General features: G+C 42.3%; 1 protein-coding gene across 6 annotated transcripts in view; it reads right to left on the reverse strand.

The window, feature by feature from the left end:
• Nucleotides 1-24809, reverse strand: part of LOC143358595 (uncharacterized) — a 101434-nt gene that overhangs the window by 7185 nt on the left and 69440 nt on the right. For all 6 annotated transcript variants that reach the window (XM_076795852.1, XM_076795851.1, XM_076795857.1 and 3 more), the window contains 7 exons: nt 9337-9480; nt 6500-6644; nt 5171-5257; nt 4891-5017; nt 1473-1825; nt 1041-1323; nt 30-428 (listed from right to left, as the gene is read on the reverse strand). In XM_076795852.1, coding sequence (XP_076651967.1) covers nt 30-428; nt 1041-1323; nt 1473-1825; nt 4891-5017; nt 5171-5257; nt 6500-6644; nt 9337-9480 — 1538 coding nt within the window. The remainder of the gene's footprint in view (nt 1-29; nt 429-1040; nt 1324-1472; nt 1826-4890; nt 5018-5170; nt 5258-6499; nt 6645-9336; nt 9481-24809) is intronic.

Consider the following 24809-nt stretch of genomic DNA (forward strand, 5'->3'; position numbering starts at 1 on the left):
TATGCTACCGTAACTATGCACTAGCTTACCTCTTTTACGGGGTACTCTAACGTCTACGGGAGCGTCTTCTACAGGTACGGTCTTCCCCTCGTCACTGGGCAACTTAACGTTTATGGATCCGGATCTGTGACGCGGTTCGACGTGCATTTTCTCAGGCTTCGAGTCTACGTCCAGGGACTTCGGCTTGGCGAAGTCGATCTTCGTACCCACGGTGGTCACTCCGATGTCTGAGCTAGCTTTTGGACGTTCTTCTATATCAGAGTTCGCCTTGGATGGTGCGCCGATGTCTGATGGGGGCTTCGAAGGATCCATGTCCGAGGTGAGGGACTCCTCAGAGTCCACGATACGCTCCAGTGCTTGGGTGGAGATTGCTGATGACAGCGGTCTGGCTCCTGGAGGAAGGGGTGCTGCTCTTTTCTTTCGCAGACCTGTCGAAGAGAAGATGATTAGTGTACGCAACCAATTGGGGGGCAAGAACATCCACAAAATTGGGTAACAAGTAATTCTATACATACAGGGGTTGGAAAGAACAATGGAAACATTAAGTGCAATGAGTGCATTAAACATAGGTACAGTAGTGAGCATACAGATAGGGAAATGTGAAGTCGTTAATTTATTTTGATGTACAAACTTGAGCTTGAATTTGACATTTGAATTTAAAATTACAAATTCAAATTTGTACTATTATTAATTTCACGTTTCCCTATTTATATGCTCGCCACTGTATGTGGACCAAGATGATTGTGTCAGTTACGAACCAATCAAACGACACAGTATTTGTTAGTATAGATGGCCTGGCACAGTTCTCAACCCTTTAATGACTAACTAAGTAACGTTATTTAACTTTCAACTAACTAAGGAACACGAAACGAACAGAATTTTCCTAATATTGAATTTGTTTAATCATAACGGGTACCATTACTGCAACGCCTGTACATAAAACCAGACTTCCAATACGTGATTGTAATCGTTGCATCATCAACAATTCATGAGGAGAGACCCTGAGGGGGTCTGGGAGAATACTACAGAAGGGATTCTACCTGTAGAACTCAACGAGGTGCTGCTAATTCCCCGGGAAAGCGTACCAGGCACGCTAGCCAGATTGCTGAGGCTCTTACTAGACTGAGAGGTCTGGGCCAACTTCCTCGGCGTCTCTGACGGCAGCCTGCCTCTTCTGGGAAGGGTTTCTGGGAGTCTCCCGGCAGAATCCGGGTTGTCGCTCAACACGGACGCCTCGTGGTACCCAGAACTGTCGCTGCTGTTGCGGCTGTGACTTATGACTACCTTGTCCTTGCAGGAGTCCCCTGCGTTCTCCTCGGAACCCTGATTCAGATGGAACATTTTTATTTTTCATAAAGATCCGCCGTCGTCTCGTTAATAGCTCAAAAATAGGTTCTCCAATCGAAAAATACTGAAATTCTGCCTCTGCAAGACTGCTCTCTGCTGAGATAAGAGCTCCAGTCTCAACTTACTTCCGGCTGAGCCTGAACAGGCGGTTTCGGAGCAGGTCTCCGTTTCCTGAGCGGCCTAGCAGGCGGCTGAAGAGGACTAGTGCTTCTCCCAGTCTCGTCGCTTCTAGCTGGCGATGCGCTTCGACCACCTAAGCTGTCCGTGCTCAACGAACACTCCTTCGACTTCTTGAACACAAACGAGAAGACACCTTGCTTCGCCTGCTGCCGCCTCCGCTCCTCCTGCCTGTGCAAAACCATTATGTCCTGCGTGCTGAGAGCCGAGCCTAGTGTTCCTCCTTGTTTCGCGTACAACGTGACCTCCTGGAGGTGGTAGTCCTGCAGAGACAACGAGAGGTTCAGGATGTCCAGATTTGCTGGAAAGAAACAACGATACGTAGATGTTAGCAGAGCATCAAAAAGAGTTTGCTGGACCGGTGTACTAAACTTTTGACCCTACGGTGGTAGATCTACACATTTTTAATACTCAGTCTACTACGTTTTAGACCAATTCAACGACTCTGCTATAGCTCTCAGACCTGTTCGACTCAAAATAAAATGTCAATTGTGCTACACAATGTTCTATCCAGTGTGAACAGTAAATATTGTTAGTGCTATAAGCAATTTTGGTTGCGTTATACTGTAAGTAGCTTGAGTTTTACCAAGTCTAGCAAGTTGAAGATTTTAATGGGGCAATATCAGACCCCTGAGGATTAGAAAGGGAACTACGGTCGTCAACCTATGCTGTAATCCAAAATAAAAGTGCGACAACTAAGTAGGAGATCGAAGTTAATTAGGACACCTTCGGAGGAGGGTTCGCAGGAATTAATTAAACCGACTAGCAGAGAAATTCCCGTGGAATCAGGATTGGCCGATGGTGCGAGCTCATCCTAGAAGGGGATAGCAACGCCGAGCATGCGAACGGAGACCGTGCACGGTTAACGACTAGGTGTAACAAGTGGAAGAGCCGGCCGCGGCAACCTTGCGATAGTGATCTTAACACAACTGGCTGGTGTAACTAGCTAACTGAAATATCTCGTGCACCAGCACACGTAAGGACTCGGTGTATACTGGGTGTCCTAGAAGTAGTATATTACTGATGCACATTGAAACCAGAATGACCTGAAACACTTTGGAAACCGAGACTTTGTTTTCGAGATGTTTAAGAGTTTATCTATTGGCTGCTGCTTAATGTTACAATGCGGATTTTATGAATTTAGGACAAAACAGAGAAATTAAAATTTGCAGACGACTTCTAGGTGTAGCAATTGAATTATTGGCAAAATTATTTTAACAGTGATAATAAATAGTGGCTGTAAGGTTGGCTAGCGATTGATCAACTTTTTTGCATTCTAGTTTTGCACACGACTGGCTGAAATCTGGATCGTGTCACAGGCTGAAGACTTTCATACGCGCACGGTCGTCGGGAATGCAGAATTTCAGGGAAATCGGATTGCGAAGGCCTGTTATGTACATGTTATGTGCATATATATGTATATCTATATTTATATGCACGGCCTGAACGGCTTCAGAAGCCATAAAGCTCCGCGCAAAACGAGCCGCGGAGCCACTGACTTTTCGAACCTGATACCATTACGCTAGCTGTTTTCTTTCTGTGAAACATATTCCTCGTTTAACGAAAAAATATGCTACACTGTGTATCAATATAAATCCACAATCCTCTTTACTTAAAAAATATAATAAATATACATTTTATATATTATTAGGACATTGTTCAAAAATAAAATATACTACACACCGTGCGTTACTAATAGGCCATTATCTGCAGATACTTTCTGCGGTGAATTTCTCTACTCAAAAAGTACAACAAAAAGATATAGATTCTCTATTATTAGAAGGCCATTGTTTAAAGATATGTTCCACATTCTGGGACCAGTTGTGGCAGTAACGGCCACAGAAAAATATTACTGAAACCTGTGATCCGGGACATAATGGCGTCAAGAATCGCGAAGCTCTCCGATTTAAAATATTCCCGATTCGATCCCTTTTACGAGCGAACATGTACTGTAACAGGCGATTCACGATCACTCGAATGAATCACAGTTCATTAATATGCTATCTATATGTCCCGAAGGAATGGATCGACGTTTTTTCGGTAATTGCTCGTTGATACCCACGTTGATCGGAGGAGCGTGTGTGTGTGTGTGTGTGTGTGTTTTTCCTCGTTGGCCCGAGTTTATCAGAAACCGTGAAACTGTTTTCGCCGATAAGTTAATAGCGAAGGACCTGCATAATTTTATTTTATTCGACGATGCTTGCCAAACAGGTCTCGAGGAAATAAACAAGAAACCGCTTCGGGGAGTGGAGGGAAGAGAATATTCCGAACGTAAATTACTGAATGGAAATCCAAAATGGTGGACGTCACACCCTCCGCCTGGAAATATTTATGCTGCATTATTAACAAAATACAAAACAATGTTTCTCCTCTATTTATATTTAACAAGAAAGACATTTGTCTTGTTTTGACTGTGAAAATTGTTATTGTCCTATTGAAGCAGTTTATATCAATAACAAATTTTATTATTACACCATATTCGATATCATTTTTTGAATTAACAATTCTTGTTGTTTCTGTGGAATATTAATTGAATAACAAGAAATTGAGCTATCAATTATTGATTTCTAAAGGAGTATCAAATAATTACCGGAAGATAAAGCGTTATTAACAACAAAACCGGTACAGTGAAAATGATTAAGACAAATGCAGACATCTGTAACAGTAATTAATGATAGATTTGCGTGGAGTAATTAAGACGTTAGCAAACGGTTCTCAGTGAAAGCGAAGGAGTATTATCACTGCAGGAAGCGAGGAAAAATCATCTGATAATTGTGCTCGATTTTATTGGCTGGGAACTGTTACTTGAGAGCACGATAGTCTGCAATCTTATGGTTGGCGACGTAGATAGATTTTGCCTGCGTTTGATATTTAAACCGGTAGCACCGACCAGTTCGTAAATTTTTCGCTTTATAACAGGTCCGGGCACCAGATCACGCTGATATTTTTCGAAAAGCAAAAAATCTTATCGCCGAGACGCAGATTGTTTAAAACGAACCGAAAAACAGGATCTCCTTGGTACGCTTTCAAATTTTCATTTATTTATAAGTGAAACTTGAATGATAAAATGGCAAACGAAAAAAATTCACTTTCTCCAGTCGAGATCATTATTGCATATACGACACGCTTTGGATCAAGCAGACGTGAATTCAATTATTTTTTAATAATGTTCGACCGGTCCAACACCCTCTTGGAACTTTTACAAATAACACTTAAATAGCGCATTGCTAATGTTTTAATAAATATTACTCGAAAGCACAGCGAGTGATCAAAAATTTTAAATGTGGTCTGGATAAGATTGAATAAGAAAAAAAGAAAAAAATGTTCAATATAGCAATTTAAAAAAAGAACGTCCCGCAATTTTACCTGGATGACGGAGCTCGTATTTGCTCCTGTCCAAATTTTTTTCACGACAGACTTCATCCAAAATTTCGCCCAGGTTCATTTTCGGACTGACTCTGGACACGTATAGTTGGTTCCTCGGCAGATGCACCTGCAACAATTGTACAAATATACAACAATCATCCAAATCGCTAGCCGACGGATCGTGTGTCATGGATAGATCGTCGGAAATAGAACAATGACGTGATCAGGTTTTATCGTTGCTCTTACTGCGAGCTAGATAAAATAGTGATTCTCTTTTTACCTGCAACCTGAAAGTCGTTTCGAACGGTTGATTAGCCTGCTTCGTCTTCCGGGGTACGAAGGTTCCCTGCTTTGGTAGCAATTTTACCTGCAATGTCAAACAATGTCAAACCTGATTAACATGCTTCATGTTTGTCTTTAACCCCTCGTATCAATTCTTTTATTTACTCGCTTAACACTAAACTTACCAACGTCGGTCAAAATTAAAAAATAATTCTGCGACGTTTATCGTCCAGACCTTGGCGACATATACGGAGAAATCACTGTATTTCTTTTGTTGGCATTTTTATTCAAACATCGTCAAAACCGATCAACGCACTACAAGTAAAGTCTTGATCTAAGCCGAACGGAGCTACACGATCTTAGTCAGTTCGCCTATCCCCTCCACTGGGAGGATATACACTGTCCTACACTATCTATGTCACAGCTCGGATACGAGGATTGGGCTTAGATCAAGACTTTATTGTGCTCTTTCTTTTGCCTTTGGATAGCATTTGGTAGCAATTGGATAGCATTTGGTAGACCTACACGATCTATGTCACAGCATGGAGCCGAGGATTGGGCTTAGATCAAGACTTTATTGTACTCTTTCTTTTGCCTTTGGATAGCATTTGGTAGCAATTGGATAGCATTTGGTAGACCTACACGATCTATGTCACATCATGGAGCCGAGGATTGGGCTTGGATCAAGACTTTACTGTACTCCTTTTCGCCTTTGGATAGCATTTGGTAGCAATTGGATAGCATTTGGTAGCCCTACACGATCTATGTCACAGCACGGATCCGAGGATTGGGCTTAGATCAAGACTTTACTGTACTCTTTTTTTTTTGCCTTTGGATAGCATTTGGTGGAAGTTTTGTTTCTGTAGCAATTCTTTTGTTTTTGTCTTTTTCAGTAGCAATTTTATTAGTAAAAACTTGATCAATAAATTTTCATTTGGCCTTTTCGATTGGAGGAGGATATTATTCGAGATCACGAGCACTGTTTCGCGAACGTTAGTCCCAGCACCTTGTCTTCCTTCTTCGCCGCAAGTTAGCGAAATAACAAGGTAGAGATTTGAGGATTTCCGCGGAAGGGACTTAATACGTTCGAGGATCACACGGTTCTGGGAAGCCTAGGGCACTTCCTCAAGAGCAAGCCTTCATTTTCTCAAGAGGAAAAAGTGGAGGAGTAACGACTGTTCTTAGGACAGCCACAGAAACGACCGATACCTGTGTTTTTCAACTAATATTGCAACTTACGCGGCCGGGAAGCAAATAACTACATTTTAGTTATTTTTCTTTTATTTTATAATTCTATTCTATATACCACAGAGTCTGTAGTGTTTACCTGAAGTGCATCCAGTGCTCCAATAGGTGTGTTCGGTTGATGAGGTAGAACCATACCACGCTCCCCTATAGCTTGCAAAGTGTAACTGGAGGCCGTCAACTTGTGAGCTGTTGCTATCTGCACGAGGAGGTCCATCATCGGCGTACTGTCAACAGTGATTCAAAACGATCATGAACATCTCACCAACACTGCTGCCACTTAATATATCACATAAATGAGAAAATTCATTTCGTCATTTGACTCCTCAATTTTTACTGAAACAAATATCTCTTCTTGTATTTTTTTAATTAAAAAATCTTCAATTGTCGAATTAAAGAAAATACATAAAATTGCTGGATGACACTAAAATCAACTTTTTGATATGATCTTTCCAAAAAATAATTCTTTGTAACAGTAATGATTCTAATATTGGACATTCTTCCGAAAATACTTCACAAAATTATTTTGCCAGAAGATTTATATAAAATATACGAACACATTTTTCGAACGAAGTCTCGCAGCATTTCGAGGAAAATCATCCTGAAAAAATTATTTTCGTTCTGTCCAGATGTCGGTTATATAAGACGCAGCCCCTGGAAAGTGACTTTATCGAGCGGACGCGGCAAAACGACGATCTCCCGACGGATCGGAGACAAACATTTCTCCTCGGAGCAATTCAATGTTAACTTTCTTTCGAGCGTACCATTTCTCGCGCCGGTGAACGCGTCATTCGTCATGACGGTCGTGAGTTTTGCGACGCGGACCCGCGGGACACGTGGTTTTCACCTGGAGACGAACGGTGTAACACGGCGAACCACGGCGACCCGAATTTCTGGAAAGCGCGAGGATCAACCTCGTCCGATAGAAAAACGTCCGAGCGACCGAGGAGACCAGGGAAAAACTGATCTCGGTTGAATTTCTCCTTGGCTCTTGGTGTCGTTAGAAAGCACCGAGGATGATTCGCTACTGTGCGATAGAAAATTCTGAATGGGAATCTTGTTGCTCGGAACACCGTTACTTTCCTTGCGACTGTATTTTTACCATTTATGATTTATTACGCTAATAACTGCAAGATTCGAGAAACATATGAAAGAGATGTGCGTGTGAAATATTTATTTTTAATCGTTTTAAAATTAAACACATTTTTATTTTCAATCATTTCTTTGCGAAATTATTATCATCATACTCCTGACGTTTTCCCGATTAAAATGAGTACCCACACGAACCACTTCGGAGCATATTTGCCGGAGCAGTTCACAACTGTAGTGGGACCATTGGTTAGTTCGCATAATCCATGATGTACTGTATCCTGGATTAAACGAGTAAGTGGGATCGAAACTATGTCGTGTGGGTACTCATTTTACTCGGAAAAACGTCACGAATCTAGTGGTAAAAGTATCTTTAAAAAATCATTAATAATAATGTTTATGAAAATGTTCTGTATTGGTACGCATCGCTGAAAAGTGAAAAAAATAACTCAGTATTAACTACAATCATTGAACTAGATTCGATAAAGTACTTCCGCAATTTAAACAATTATTTGTCGATATTCTAATAATTTTATCAAAAAAGTTGTGCACAAGATTATACAGCCAGTCTTGGGTTCTATTAAATTCCACATTTTCTTGTTTGGCAGAAGAGAAATTAGCATCGACAAGATTCGCAATCTGCTTATGGCCGTGTCTATTGCTGTACACGCAATTACATGGAACTAAGCATTACATGGTAACATATTTCACGTGGAATTACGCATAACAGTCTTTAGCAGAGCTTCTCCGGAGCGAGATCTAATCTAGCAAATCAGTAACCTATCATCAGATTTCAAGGTTCGCTTAATTTAACTGGAAAAAGGAACGAACACTGTCCCAGAAAGTCACCATAATTCCAGATTAACAACCGACTGCTTACCGAAAGCGGCTTATTTATTTCTCCGCATTCCAGGCTACAGCGACCGAGATTTTAAACAATTTTCCCGGACTGTCACATTTATTGGTATTTACAGGAATGCTGATAAATATTTATAAAGATTATTTTTAGCGATTTAACCAGGTGAGATAAATAATAAAGAAATTGTACATTCCCCTAGAACGCTATGGACTATCGGTTTGTACCGGATCGGTTCTCGTGCAACAAATCGATTTTGTTTAAAAAACCGGACCGTTAGACGATCTCTTTGTGACCGTGCGTCTTCCGAGTCCTTTCTTCGTGGGAGAGAACGTGTGAAAATTGCGTAACCGTGAAGACAGGTTCTTCTGAACCGATCCGTGCTCTCTCGAGTAGAAACTCGTAAATTAGAACACCTGGCAAGAGAAGCTTCTTCTCGCCAGATGCGTTCAATTACGTCCCGAACAATAATATCGTTCGACACGAACTCACGGTTTCGAGTTGAACCGCTTAACTGACATAACTGTTAACGATGGACGACGAAATGTAAATTTTGTCAAACACGTCCGTCAATAATGTCAGCACTGACAATACAAAGGATAGCGAGTAAATCAATCATTGACGTCAACGGTATCGACGAGATAATACTAATCCAACGATAAAAAAATGATTGTTTACAATGATTTTTTAAAGATACTTTTACCAATAGATCCGCGACATTTTTCTGATTAAAATGAGCCCAAACACGATAAGATTCGGAGCACATTTGGTCGTGCAATACACGATCTTGTAGAACCTCGATTATGCGAACTAACCAATGGCTTTACTGTAACCGTGGATTGCGCAGGCATGTATGCTCCGAAGTGGGTCGTGTTTGTGCTCGTTTTAATCGGGAAAACGTCAGGAATATGGTGGTAGTAATTTCATTGAAAAATTATGAAAAACAATGAAGTTTTATTTCGAAAAATATTTACCTTCGTTGCACCGTGACCCTCTGAGTTTGTTGATGGTGTTCACGGGGCAACTGGACCAGAAGCTCCATACTTCCGGCCAGCATGTCCGCAGGCGTGTCCTCTGTCACGGTCAGAACCATTCTGGATGGCCTCTCCTCTCTGTTCCTGAAAAATAAGAAAAGTTTAAAAATTAGTAAAAATTCAAAATTATTGGAAAAATAATGAGAGGTTCCAGTCACAAATAAATGGCAGAATGACGTATTCAGTTTTCATAGATTGTCGCAGTTTCATGTGTCAGGTCCCGGTGTTAGCGCCGCAAGTGTTAACTTGTTAACACTAATGGCCAGATTCTGCGAAGAGTAACTCAAGAGTTCCCATAACTCAATCTGCCTTATCGTTCTCTTGTGTCGGACGATGTAGACGGATCAGTTACCATTTACGTGTGCGCCACTGGTCACTGCACTTGGAATCGAGACTGCATCAATTTCTGCAGAATTCTTACAGTTCAGTCATCATACAATATACAATATATTGGGGACATTTGTACTATGTTTCTGTGGACAAGCAAATCAAATTGCCAAAGTTCCATTTTTCACAAATAATTAGTCAATGTTGGAATTTTTGTATTTTTTTTTATGGTCCGTTAGGGACATTTTTACCATTTTTGGGGGGACAAAATGGTAAACTTTTTCATTCTTTTATAGTCTGATTCAATAGTGAACATGTTAAGTACATTTGTACCATTTTCCATACGCAGTTATACAGAAAGGCCGAAGTACCATTTTTTAATCAGTCAACATTCGAACTTCAATCCTACATTTTTTTATTATACAACACCTAAAACGTAAAAATAGTGACAGTGTCATCTCGTATGTAATCTTTAATAGCAGCTTTCACAGTCCACGTGCTACAGGAAAATTGTTACACGCATAATTCCCCGGCCGTTTCCTCATTAGATTGATTACTATACTCCGATTTCGAAATATAACGATTTTTTCCACGCTATCATCATCCGACAAGGCAAAAACCTGGCCAAGGCGAGCCGGTGTTTCTCGAACGCGATTTTTCTCCGTTCCATTATATAATGCAATTATGCAGCGTCATCGGTCGAGCTTAATTACACTTTGTTTCGTGACACAATAATTGCGAGACACCCCGTGGAACGTCGAGCTCCAGGTGTCAGCTCGTCGAGAGTCGATATATTTTATTTATTTTCTCCGTTTCCCTGTTTACCGTCCGCCAGGGCCTCGTTAATCCCCTTTTCCGAGGAACGGATAACCGGCCACGGTGTTATACAACGCAAAACGAAACCATAATCCCCGTGAAAACCATGCCAATTGCTCGCGGTTCGTGAAATTGCGATAAAATTGCCGAGTTCGCGCCGGAATAGTGTCTTTTTCGATGCGGAATGGTCTGTTCTTGTCGAGTCCATGGCTGAATTAGGATCCCAGGGCTATGGAAAAATAGTTTAGGCGAAATTATGTGGGGTTTATGTCATGATTTGGTTGGGTGAGGAGCGGTTTGGGAGACACGGAACGATGAATGCTTCAATGCACGCCGTTCTCGCGAATATGGACTTGTGAAGTTTTATGGCGGACATTATTTGTTTGATCGAGTTGAAATTGGTTTGCTACTTTAATACTTCACCACATTCCTACTGAACTACTTGACTACATTACTACTTTACTATTTTAATTCTTTGTGTATATTCCTACTTTACTACTTCAACACTGTACTATATTTCTACCGAACTACTTGACTATTTGACTACTTGACTGCATTACTACCTTACTAGTTCAATATTTCACTACTGAACTACTCGACTGTTTGACTACTTGCCTACATTACTCATTTTCTACTTTAATACATCACTACTTCACTATTTTTTGCTACTTCACTACTGTAGTACTTCTCTACATTCCTACTTCAATGCTTGACTAATTGGTTAGTCGCCCCGTTACCTAATTGCCAACTTCGCTATTTCCCTAGTTAACTATTTAATCTCTAAATTAGTTGACTACTCGACTATCTGACTATTCGACTGCACTTGACTGCATGCCGCCTCGACTAAATACTTCACCAGTTTGCTACTCGCTTGATTGACTACTTGACAGCTTCACTGTTTGACTGCTTCGCTTGTCTACTTAACTAATCGATTGCTTGACGATCTCGCTACCCGACTATGTCCGTACTAAAACAAACGCTACCATGGGCCAGTAAAATTAATGATCCGAGAACAGTGTCAACAGGTACGGTGCCGGTTTAAATATTCTTATTCACACCTACGAAACAGTTTCACGAATACGTTTACACAGGTATAGATCGGCTATCTTCGGGAGGCCTGTTCGAGTATGGCTGCATCGATACGTGTCGCTGCCCGGTAAGATTAATTCGAGTTTCTTCTCTGTCAGCACATGTGGCCCCGTACGAAAGCAGCAGCATCTGCTCGCAAAGGAATTTTAAACGATCGTAGACGACTGTTTTATCACTCGTCGAGGCAGAGTCACGTCCATTCAGCCCGCGAGTGTCGCAACCTTAGCGAGCACAGCGAGGCTCACTTATGAAATCACTGTTGAAATCTGCTCTTTCCCGCGCGATCCCCCGATAAGATTCATTCACGACCCCCGGGTGTACATCGTTGTGATTAATGTTTCCTTAATCACTGAAAGGAAAGCGACTTTTTTCGGACGATCTGCCGCGACAATCTACTCCGCCGATCTAGCGCGAAAAATTTTCGAAGACGTATGGCGAAATATTTGTTTGCTTAAAAAAGGAATAGTTTCGTAGAAAAGTAGGAAAGTAGTCAAGTAGTAACGTAGGCAAGTAGTCAAGAACTTCAGTAGGAATATAGTAAAGTAGTAAAGTAGGAATATGGTAAAGTATTAAAGTAGTAAAGTAGTAACGTAGGCAAGTAGTCAAGTACTTCAGTAGGAACATAGTAAAGTATTAAAGTAGTAAAGTAGGAATATGGTAAAGTACTAAAGTAGGAATATGGTAAAGTATTAAAGTAGTAAAGTAGGAATATGGTAAAGTACTAAAGTAGGAATATGGTAAAGTATTAAAGTAGTAAAGTAGGAATATAGTAAAGTATAAAAGTAGTAAAGTAGTAATGTAGACAAGTAGTCAAGCAGTTCAGTAGGAATATAGTAAAGTATTAAAGAAGTAAAGTAGGAATATGGTAAAGTATTAAAGTAGTAAAGTAGGAATATGGTAAAGTACTAAAGTAGGAATATGGTAAAGTATTAAAGTAGTAAAGTAGGAATATAGTAAAGTATAAAAGTAGTAAAGTAGTAATGTAGACAAGTAGTCAAGCAGTTCAGTAGGAATATAGTAAAGTATTAAAGAAGTAAAGTAGGAATATGGTAAAGTATTAAAGTAGTAAAGTAGTAACGTAGGCAAGTAGTCAAGTACTTCAGTAGGAATATAGTAAAGTATTAAAGTAGTAAAGTAGGAATATGGTAGAGTATTAAAGAAGTAAAGTAGGAATATAGTAAAGTATTAAAGAAGTAAAGTAGGAATATAGTAAAGTACTAAAGTAGTAAAATAGTCAAGTAGTACAGTGCCAAAGTAGTGAAGTATTGAAGCAGTAAAACAGTAAAGCAGTGACCTACCAAAGCAACAAAGTAATCTGTGACGATAAAGAAACAAAGAATTGACCATAAGGTGTGAGCATAAATATTCCGATGTAAGTGAAGACTATGATCTCAAGGATCGCCATTACAAGTCATTCGATTCACCCATTTGCTCCTGAGCAAACTCCGCCAGGATAATCGTAAGTTTATTATTCATGTGTTCAAGCAACGGCTACTGTCTAAGAATGTGCGCGGGTAATTATAAATGTTAAAAAATGCGGCTTCTGTAACAGGCTGATGCTAATGAATTTTCAACTACAATGTGAACACATGCATAATGAACAGTAATTGCCTCTACGCGGTTCTTCCATTGCTACCCGAATTAATGACTCGAATTACACTCCTCGAAACACACATCAAAAACCAGCTACAAACAACTTCCTAATTTTGCATTCCGAGAGCCTCTTACATAAACAAACGATTCCGTCGGACTATCACGCAACGGAAACCATTATTGCGTCAGCGAAATTGATTTCCAAAATGATCATTGCTGGACTTCTGTGACTTATGAATTTCGAATTTCTATTATTAATTATTATTTTGCGAAACGTTTGCCAACATGTTCGTGACATTATTCTGATTAAAACGAGTACAAAGATGACCCACTTCGGAGCATATTTGCCTCTGTAATTCACGATTGCGGTAGAACCACTGGTCAGTTCGGATAATCGAGCGTCTACTCTATCGTGGATTAAACAAACAAACACGGACCAAACTGGGTCGTGTTGGGTGTTGTTTTCATCGGAAAAATGTCACGAATATGTTGGTTAAACTTTAAAATAAAAACTACAAAAAAATAATGTTGCTAAAAATGTATAATACCAGTCCTCAGAAACTTAGAAAAATACGTAATACTGTTACGTGTCACCAGAAGAATTCGAAACTACATAAACAGCTTCACGAACATTTCAGTAAAACTTTCCTATAAAAAAAAACATTAAAATTACCAAAATTTTATTTTAAAACTAAGTATTGTCTCGAGCAAATATGACTCAAATTCTGTCGTGTTTGGCCTCGTTTCAATCAGAAGAGTGTCACAAACATGTCGGCAAAAGTTTCATCAAGAAAAATGTCGTCCAAACGGAGATAAATGTTTCGCAAGTGCACACGTCTTATAAATATATTGAAACATTGCTGCTATCGGTCCGAGAAGAATTCTCGGTGCTCTCACTTTCCCAGACAGCCGTGAAATACCGTGGCAAGGGGAGCGCGAAGATTATCGGAAATTAATAAATCCTCGGTTGCCGAGGAGGAGGACGGGAACACGTGTGTGTCCACGTGACTCGAAACGCGACTCGAAGCGCGTCCCTAGAGCAATTCACGACATTGCTCAATCGGATTCCGCGGCCGCACACGTTCTCCACCACGAGGTCTGAAGGAAAGAAATGTAGTAATGAGCCGGCAATGCGTGCCCAAGAGACGCCTGCGAGTAATTCCGCTCTTGCGACACGGTGGCCTAACAACGAAACTGTCCACAGTCCCGTTGCATAAACCGACGTACAACAAATCCTTTTCCAGCATCCTCGGAACAGTTCGAATCAAGTTCGACTAAGTATGAACCAAGTCCGACGAAGTTTGAATCAAGTTCGACGAAATTAGAATCAAGTTTGGCTAAGTGTGAATCAAGTTTGGCTAAGTCCGAATCAAGTTGAATAAGACCGAATCAAGTTTGACTAAGTCCCAATCAAGTTTGACTAAGTCCGAATCAAGTTCGACGAAGTATGGATCAAATTTAACTGTACGAATCAAGTTCGACTAAGTCTGAATCAAGATTAACTAAGTCTGGGGCAAGTTCGACGAAGTTTGAATCAAGTTCGACGAACTGCGAGCCAAGTTCGCCGAAGTTTGAGTCAAGTTCATCGAGCTATGAATCAAGTTCGACGAAATTCGAATCAAGTTCGAGTAAGTATTGATCAAGTTCAACGAAGTATGGATAAGGCTCGACGAAGTTCGAATAAACTTCAACGAGGTTTGAATCAAGTTCGACGAAGTTCGAATCAAGTTCAACGAGGTTTGAACCAAGTTCGACGAAGTTTGAATGAAGTTCAACGATGTTTGAATCAAGTTCAGCGAAGTTTGAATCTCGAGGACAATTTTATGAAATTTGTTTAAATCGGAGAAACAACGTCTCTTTATGCTTGAACATAATGGTCCAAGGTTCAGTTTGCCGCTGTTAGGAAGGAACTAAGGAGCGTCCGCGCTTATGTCACAGGGAAAAAGAAAAAAAAAATGGCCACACCTTCGCAAACGAACGCCGCCCGCCTATGACTCAACAATGCTCTTCTGGCGGGTTGGTTAACGCACGCTCGCGTCCCCGTGCGTTGCGTGCGTGTAATTAAGAAGTGTCGATACCTGCATTCACCATTTGTAGCCGGGTTTACGTAAGCCAAGCTCCTCGAGAGCTCCGAAATTATGTAACGATGCCATTCCTCCGGTAATCGTCGTGTACCCCTGTCTCTCGCCGGTGATTGATACTGAAACGGGAGGCGCGTGGATCTCAATTTGCTTTCTAGGATCGAGCCGGGACGATGATTTAGATCCTCGACGATCAGCCTGTCGGCCGAGAAGAAACCGCTCGAACGAATTTTCATTTGTCAACACGTCGAGGCCGACCTCGGCTCGTTCGTCCCGTCAGCGATGATCATGGGAAATCGACGATCGTTGGATCGCTTGGATAGTCGTTAAACGTTTACCGACATGTCCGCGACATTTTTCCGATTAAAACGAGTACTCACACGACATACTTTTGATCATATTTCCTCGTTTAAAACGCGATACAATAGAACCTCGATTATGCGAACTAACCAACGGTCCTACTTCAACTGCGAATTTCTCAGGCAAGTATGCTACGAATTGGGTCGTGTTGGTACTCGTTTTAATCAGGAAAACGTCGCGAACTTGATGGTAGAAATTTCATTTATTTTTGTCATTTTTTTCCATTTATTTTTTTATCCGAACCGATGAAACGGACAAACGTGAACCAAACTGTGCCATGTTTGGTATCATTTCACACAGAAAACTGTGGCGAATATTTCAGTAAAACTTTCACACAGAAAAAAAAAACCCATTAAAAACATCGAAGCCTCGCCATGAATTTAGGTATTGTTTCGCCGATTCAATTTTCCGTTTCGCCGTACATTCACCGGCGGGAACGTTACGGAATGAACTCTGTTGGAACCGCAAGCAATCACGGAGGTGTACCTGCACTTTACGTAACAGCATGCGGGCGAAATTAATGGTAATGCGTGCGAATATTGCACGGTGCGCGGAATCCACCGTGGCGCGCTCATTAAGGATTTTCGTTACGTGCGCATTGAACTGCGCGACGCGGAGCCTGTCGAACGCATGTTGCATTGTCCTGGCGGCGTGGCACGTGACCATTTTGCCGGAGGAGGTCCCGCGACTCTTGTAACAGCGTGCCATCAACAAATTCGTGCACACTTCCATTTCGAATCATTACCGACATTAAAAAATGCACGTGGGAACTAGGAGCAGAGGGACATGCATAGTTCCTCTTAAAATATCTTCGTCTACACTTACAACAATTAAAAGTTGCACGAATGGAAGGGGGATTCTTCCAGCTTCAAAATGGCTGTCAGCAAATGTAGATTGGAGAACGAAGACGAAAGATAAGATGATTTGACATTTTCAAGAGAGCATAGCGTTTCAAGACTTGGGACAAACTCTGAAAATGACAATGTCTTAAAAAACCAATGACACTGCGAAGTAAATTCTGCGCGATTTCTGCCAACGGGACCGCGACGAGTTCTTCATCGAACTTCCTCGAAACGCTCGTTCTTCCCCGAGTTCCTGGCAGCCGAACCGATCCTGCGCGATCCTTGGAGGATAATTGACCAATACGGTGGCCCGAGAATTGCCAGTTCTTCGTCCATCATCCTCGAGGATGTTTCCTCGACGATTCTCGCGCGCGCGATTCGGTCCGTCGGACACGGTCGCAGAAAATATTTCGCTTTTTCTTCGCCGGTTTTTCTCGGATCGGTAACACCCCACCCCCCGATGGTTTTATTGGAAATCTGCTGGAAGAGCGGTTTACTGCGAGATCGTGCTTTTTATCTGTCGCCAGGAAATTAGAGGAAAAGCTGGGCCCGACAGGACGCTTTCCTTTCTTTTTCTATGTGGAGAAAATAACGTGGTAGATCGTTACGATCGTTTTTGCCGAATGATCGCTCGGACGAGAAGAATCGCGAGCAATCTTCCACTCGAATGCTCGATCCTTACACGAATTTGCGGAAATTACTCCAGGGAAAATCGGCGCAGAAAAGTCCGAGAAATTTATCTCTCCACCGCCGCGGGGTTTGTTAGTTCATGACGAAACTTTGTTGTATTTATTTTTTTTTTTTGTGGAACATTTGTCAACACATTCGCGACACTTTCCTGATTAAAACGAGCCCAAGCACGATGACATTCGGGGTACATTTGTCTGTGCAATACACGATTTTGTAGAACCTCGATTATCCGAACCGATATCTGAATTCTCCATTATTCGACAACTAGCCGACGCAAAAGTCGAAATTTTCCTTTTTCTTCGCTGTTATTTGTTCCTCTTTCTTATTTCTCTTGGTTTATGCAACGTTCGCACTCATGTAAGATGAAAATCTATTTAAAAATATTGATTTCAGAGAACCACAGAAGACAATTTTGTGGTGACAATGGACGCTATAGCTCCGAGCAGGATCATCATTCACGCATGAAAAAAATCCCGTATGTTCTCCAAAGATTGACGAATCGGCTCGCCAAGTTCGAATTCGATATGTTATTCAGTGTCGCTGAAAAAAATTCAGGCATGTATAGTTGTTTCGCGACGATCGAACTGTAAAGGAGAAACAGGTGACTGAGAACTACGCGATGTTGGGACATCTATAACTCCGATCCGAGTGATCATTCGCGCATGAAAAAAATCCCGTATGTTCTCCAAAGATTGACGAATCGGCTCGCCAAGTTCGAATCCGATAGGTTATTCGGTGTCGGGGGAAAAAAATTGCGGAAGGTATAGTTGTTTTCGGATGATCGAAGAGAGGAAACAGGTGAACGAAGATTCGACGGATCGTTCCATTCATAATCCTTTGGAACGACTTGCGCCGCCGTAAACAGACTGGAAAGTGGTCAATAGTTCCTCGGGCATTCTCGATCGGACAGGTGGAGGACTAACGGGATGCGCTGTTGGAATTTAGGAAGGCCGAGGCCCGGAGCTATGGGGCCGAGGACGAGTCTACTTCTCTCTGTTCTACATTCTCGTCCCGCTTATGTAATTTTCGGGGGTGCGCATCGGCTGCAATTGACCCTCGACCATAATCCGTCGAAACCTCTTAAGAATGATCGTGCATCGAACCCAGAATCGGTATAGTTCGCTTTAACTAAATATATCAGCGCCGAGCTACTATCGTTTAAACGGCAATATTTGTTCCATTAATCTGTACAATTTTCCGGCATCTTGTTGACAAATGGTTTAAAAAGACTGAACTTTTCAATTGAAAACTCAATTCAATTTCCCCGAAAATCTCTCTCACCAGTAAACTTATAAAAAAGAAATTTACCCTGCTCGATGCGTCTCTTCATATCAAACAATTTTTGTTTAAACAATTTTTCAATAGGATCAGAACTCTACGAGATAGAGGACATAATGTGGAGTGCGTCGAGTGGGCGGAGCGCCAACTGGGCGGAGCGTCAAGTGGGCGTGGCTCGGGCGCTCCAAGCAACGTGGAGCGCCACAACGATGCTCCAGAGGGCAATCGATGCATACGTGACGATCTCGAGGCGCCATTCGGCGTTTTCCGCACGTGCTCGCACGGTTCACGGAACGCGACAATATGTGGCGCCTGCCGATGGAATATCGAGTGATGCCCGTGTAAAAATAAGTATGTGAACGGTGCTCGCTTCCCCCATTTGTTCCGAGAAGCCTAAGTCGCTCTCGAGGCGGGTCACGTGGCCGACCAGTCGTTTTTTCGCTCGTGCGTCGAATTACACGCGCACACACCTGCGCCCGAAAGAATGCGCGTGCGTCGTGTGCCCAACGAGCCGATCCTTTGTTTTCTACCCGAGCCGCGAAACTCCCGTGAGAACCACCTTAAACAATAAGGCGATTCTACGGCTAGGGAAAAAAATATCGCTCCAATTCCCCAGAACGGAAACGCATTTAAGATGGAATCCCTAGAAATCCAGTTTTCTATCTTGATTCGAACACCAGATTATGTATTTGTTGCATCGCTTTTTATGTTAACAAATGTTCAAAGCTAAAATTTCAGGACTCCCGTCTATTGCTCTATAATAATTCCTATCGCTGAAACAGCAGCTTCAGTGATCTTGAAATGAATCCGAACCAATCAACAAAGTACCAACAATAAATTATTGGAACTCTTAAGTTTTTAATTATTCTCAGATGAAACTCTTACCACCATATTCGTGACGTTTTTCCGATTAAAACGAGTACCAGGATGACCCACTTCGCAGCACATTTACCTGTGCAAATCACGATTGCAGCAAAACTGCAAATTGATTCGTATAATCGACGTTTTACTAAATCGTGGATTACGCAGGCAAATACGCCCGGAAGTGGGTCATGTTGGTACTCGTTTTAATCAGGAAAATGTCACGAATGTCACGGTAAAATGGAAACAGTGGAAAACAAAAGCGTTCTAAAACTACACTACTGTTTTTCTCGCTGCACAAAGGAAGCGTGGACGAGAATTAAGTTGAACACCCGATGCACGTGCAAGGTGCCTCACAGCCGTGACAAGATAAAACGAGTGGCATCCTGGGCAAAAGGAAAAAGGGGAAAAAATGGATTTAACGACGCGTGGATAATTGCGGGATTAAGATGGTAGATCACAGGCGATCTTAAAGGCATAACACGCCGCGGCGCGCGGCTCTTTCCGTCGGGTATGTAGAGCATTTCCTTTAACACAACCGGTATTTCCATCGCGTGAGACAGGATTTAGCAAAAGAGCCTTCGAACAGACTCTTTTGCGGGACTCGTTTCGGAGCTCTTGTCCCCATGTGCTAGACTTCTAGGGCCATTTTCGTAGCGCGTCTTTCGGCCATTAGCCCACATTTCCGATTTATTTTCCGACATGCTGTCGCAAGTGAACATTCCCCGCGAACGGGAACGCTGTTTTTGCAACCGAATGTCTTTCCGGCAAAGTCGCACTATTCGAGATGATTTGCCAACGAACTAATAGCCGAGTGCCAATCCTTAAGCGTTTGCACTAATTAAAAAAAAAATTGCAATTTTGGGAAACTTTAGAGATTCAATTTTTAATTGAACAAATTTAAAGTTATTTATCAGCATTTATTTATAAACGTCAGACTAGTGATTTTTATAAGCGATTTTTAAATTGTTTACGTTTGCAGACAATGACATAATAATAGAGGTATATTATCGAATATAATGTTGATTAATGATCAGCACGACTCACTCCAATGAAAAGGCACTTATGTTGAAGAATAATGAATCAGACGTTTATATTCACCTTTGATAAACGAGGTGGAATGTAAAATTTCTGTCGTTCAAATAATTATAAATGATTCGGTGTATCGTGTCATTGCGACGCGACCGGATAAGATTAGATAAACTTAGTGCCGGGGACTTTTGATTGATGAGACTTTCCTTAAGTATTCGACACGATAACTTTATAATGATTGCAATGCTAAAACCTGGCAGAGCAGAGTGTACCGTTCGGGAGCCGATTGCTAATAATTTTCAACGAGACGAATAAATAGTTAATTGCAATGAAACAAAAGTTTTATTTTCATATTTAAAATTATGTCATATAAAATTTAATTATTATTGAATTTTATGATATGCGTACGAAATTTTTCGACGAAATTTTTACCAGCGTTTTCGTGACAATTTTCTCAGTAAAATGAGTACAAGCTCGGCATAATTCGGAGCACGGTGGTTCATGCAAATCGCGATTCAGTAGAACCTCGATTATCCGAACCGACGGATTCAAAAGTGGTTGCAATCACTTATGGAATTTTTCCGGTTACAATGAGTCCAAACACGACGCAATTCATAGCATATTTTCTGGTTCAATTTAGTGGAATCCCTCTAATCAGTTCGGATAATCGAGGTTCCACTATATCGTGGATTAAACGAGCAAATATAATTCAAAGTGTATCGTGTTTGGTCTCGTTTTAATCGGGAGAATGTCACGAATATTTCAGTAAAACTTTCGTAAATAAATCATTCGAGACAAACAAGTTCTATCACGAAATTGAGCACTGACTCACCGGTACGTCGATGCTTCCATAGATGAAATATGCTTGTCCAGCTGATCGTGCAACTTTCTTTCGGCTGTGGTTGCACATTGAATTAAAACGAAAAAGAAGATTGAAAAAAAAAACGGAAAACTCAGCCTTCGGAACACCGATCCCGATACGTCCGCCGGCGGAATCCTTTCACCGCGCTCGGTTTAATCATTTCCTCGACGACGCGGTTCGAGAAATCGAGATTCAACTGCATTGTACGCGCCGCGCGCCGGTATCGATCGGCGCATCGACTGTTGCAAAACGATTCCCGGGTGAAAACGGTCCCTTCCAAGAAGCCGATTTTCTAACTCGCGCGCCGCGCCGCCTTTTTCTTTCTCTTTTCCGTCGACTCGTTCTCGCTCACTTTCCCGCAAATCGGCCGGCAGCGAATCAGAAAAGCTTCGCGGAGCCCCGATTCGCTTTCGTTCGGAACCGTTCGGCGATTCAATTACGCGTCCGCCTGTGTTATACATTCCTAAAAAAAAATTAACCTCTTAAGTACGGCACGCTCGTCCGCGACTCTCTCTCCCAGTACGGCGCGCCTGTCCGCAAATCTGCCTCCCAGGGACGGCGCGCCTGGCCGTGGAAGGCACAAAAGCCACTATAGTGGTTCGTACCGTTCGAACTGACGCGCTCCACGGAAACCCACTATAGTGGCGTACCGTACCTACAAAGGCCCTCCACGGACACACCACTATAGTGGCGTACCGTACCCAGAAAGGCCCTCCACGGACACACCACTATAGTGGTGCACCGTACCTACAAAAGCCCTCCACGGACAAACCACTATAGTGGCGCACCGTACCCAGAAAGGCCCTCCACGGACACACCACTATAGTGGTGCACCGTACCTACAAAAGCCCTCCACGGACACACCACTATAGTGGTGCACCGTACCTACAAAAGCCCTCCACGGACACACCACTATAGTGGCGCACCGTACCTACAAAGGCCCTCCACGGACAAACCACTATAGTGGCGCACCGTACCCAGAAAGGCCCTCCACGGACACACCACTATAGTGGCGCACCGTACCTACAAATGCCCTCCACGGACAGACCACTATAGTGGCGTACAATCCTCAAGAGTTTAAGGTCACATTGAAGTTTTCTGAGGAGTGCAGATCGCTGTAGGGCCGGAAATATTTGCCAGGAAAATGAGCAGAGATATAACAGAAATCATAAAACTAATTGTGTTTTGTTATAAAATCGTGTGAAACTTTTTTCTATCATTTTCTGGTAAAGACGTGGTCAAAATTAACGACGACATTAATTTCGTCGAATGGCGTACATTTGCCGAATGGCGCAACGACAGGCTTGAATTTTCATGTTCGATTCGTTAGGGAAAAAAGTCTCGTTTGGATAAATGCCGTTCTGTGTTGCTGGCACACTTTTTCATGCAGATGAGAAATAGTTTGCATGATTGATGGGTTCCCCGCGGTCCGCGTTCGATTAACGCCTTAATGCGAAACCTTGTCGCCCCACATAGCGAATTATGATGGCATCTATCGAGCAGATTACCAGCGGAACCAGGCACGCGGAATAATCTGTTCAAAGGCAGCGGACAGGTTTCTCGGACTCGTCGCCGCTCATATTTGCGGATGCCGTCGACTCCTACCCGAAGCCAACTAACTCACTTTTCCCGGTCTGTTTTGTTTCTCTCGATGAGGTAACCGCGCGAAAAACCTGTATTTTCCAGAAAGAAAGACAACATTCGCATCACGTTCGAACAATTTCTTGGAGGAAAAGCGCACAAAGAAATGCAGATAAGCCGCCTGAAATGTTCTGAATGGGCTGGTAATAAAGTTGTAGAAAGCTGCCGAAGAAAGGAATATTTTTGTGTTGCACTGACAAGAGTGGAAAGTCCGTTCCGTTTAGTGTCGCGAGATAATGATTACACGTCTTAACAATTGTCATTAACCTAATTTTATTCGAACAACTTTGGAGATACGGCTTGTTCCACCGTGCGTTTGCGGAAAAAGTCGCAGGGATATTGTGGTTCGTTATATATTTATTAATAGACTGTTGGGAATCCTTGTCTTTGGACTCCTGTCTTTTGTCTTTGGAATGGAGCCTTTATATCTGTGTCTTTTTTGGATTCTAACCTTTGGACTTCTTTCGTTTGACTGACATTTGTGGACCCTTGCTTCTGACAACCTTGAAGAGTGCAAATACCAACGGCTAGAGTTCAACAGCTGGAGTCCAAAAGACAAAATCCAAAGAAAGGAGTCCAAGAAAATAAGAGTCCAAAGATAGGAGTGCAAGAAACCAGGAATCCAAGAAAATAAGAGCCCAAAGAAAGAAGTCCAGGAAAACAAGAGTCCAATGAAAGGAGTCCTAGAAAACAAGAGTCCAATGAAAGGAGTCCTAGAAAACAAGAGTCCAAAGAAAGGAGTCCAAAAGACATGAGGAGGATCCAACAGGTGCTAGGTGCAAAAGATCCAAAATGTGTGTCCAGTGGTAAGTGTCCAAAAAATCAAGAGTTCAAAGACAGTCGAAAATCGATGGACTTGATTGGGTCCAAATTATCAAGAAGAATGCAGGAATATCTCCAGAGGGATCCTCTTCCTCCAGAACAGCGGGTCCCCTGGTCAAGTCGATTTAAAAACCAGTAGCCAGAGAAATTTCGTATTCCCCCCGCGACTTCTTTGGCTGTTGCTCTTTTTCTGCCACGTTGTATGGAAATGGTGGTGCCGTTACCGAATGTGGAACGAGGGTTCCACGGAGAAGACAGATAGACAGACAGACAGACAGGGAGACAGACGTACGAGGACGCGAACCTGACCTCACCAAAGAACGAGACGTCCCGGCTCTCAGGAGAGCTCGTAAAACGACCGACCTCAAGGTGAAGCTTCAATGCTCGCCGAACTTTCTCCGATTTGCTCCTGTTCGTGTCCAGGAGAATCGACTTCTTTGTTAAAGGGGGTCCGCTGGTGTGCTCGGTGGTCTCTCGCGGCAGAGAATTAACGACTCACTTCGTCCTGACCAGTTTGTATTCAACGCGTTCGTGCCGATATCTTCTTGCGTGTACGCACGATTATCGTCGTTTTCACCGTAAAAGTCGGCGGTCTTCATTAACACGTCGAAGGCCGTGGGGGTCACCGGTGACCGGCGCCATTCAACCGTACAAAACCGATTCTCGTAAAACGCCGTAAGGTTTACGGCGTCGCAGTTTATTAGATTTCAGAGTAACAACTTCATCCGTGAGTTCGTAAAATATAGAAGAACCGCCTGTCGTGCAATCTTCGGAGAGCAACGTGTGATTCATGCCGGGAAATTTATGGTCGTGGACATCGATATTTCAATGGAACATTCTTTTCAACGTTCCTCGTTACATAGTCGAGTCGTACCTGCCGTTTCTCTGGTTTTCATTCGTGTTTTCCTATTGCGGAAGCACGTTCTAAAAAAGGCGTGACACGTCGATTTTTCGAAAGCAACGAGAAACCGATGCGTTCACTTCGGTTTCGTTCGCGCAACGAATCGGCCAATTGAAATTCGAGTTACGAAACATATAGTAATGTAACAATAAGAATTTTCACCGAGAACTGTCCGTTGCTCGTTGACCCGAAAGATCCTTCAGATACCGGAACATTCG

The sequence above is a fragment of the Halictus rubicundus genome, chromosome 11 (genome assembly GCF_050948215.1).
Source record: "Halictus rubicundus isolate RS-2024b chromosome 11, iyHalRubi1_principal, whole genome shotgun sequence".
Lineage (NCBI taxonomy): Eukaryota > Metazoa > Arthropoda > Insecta > Hymenoptera > Halictidae > Halictus > Halictus rubicundus.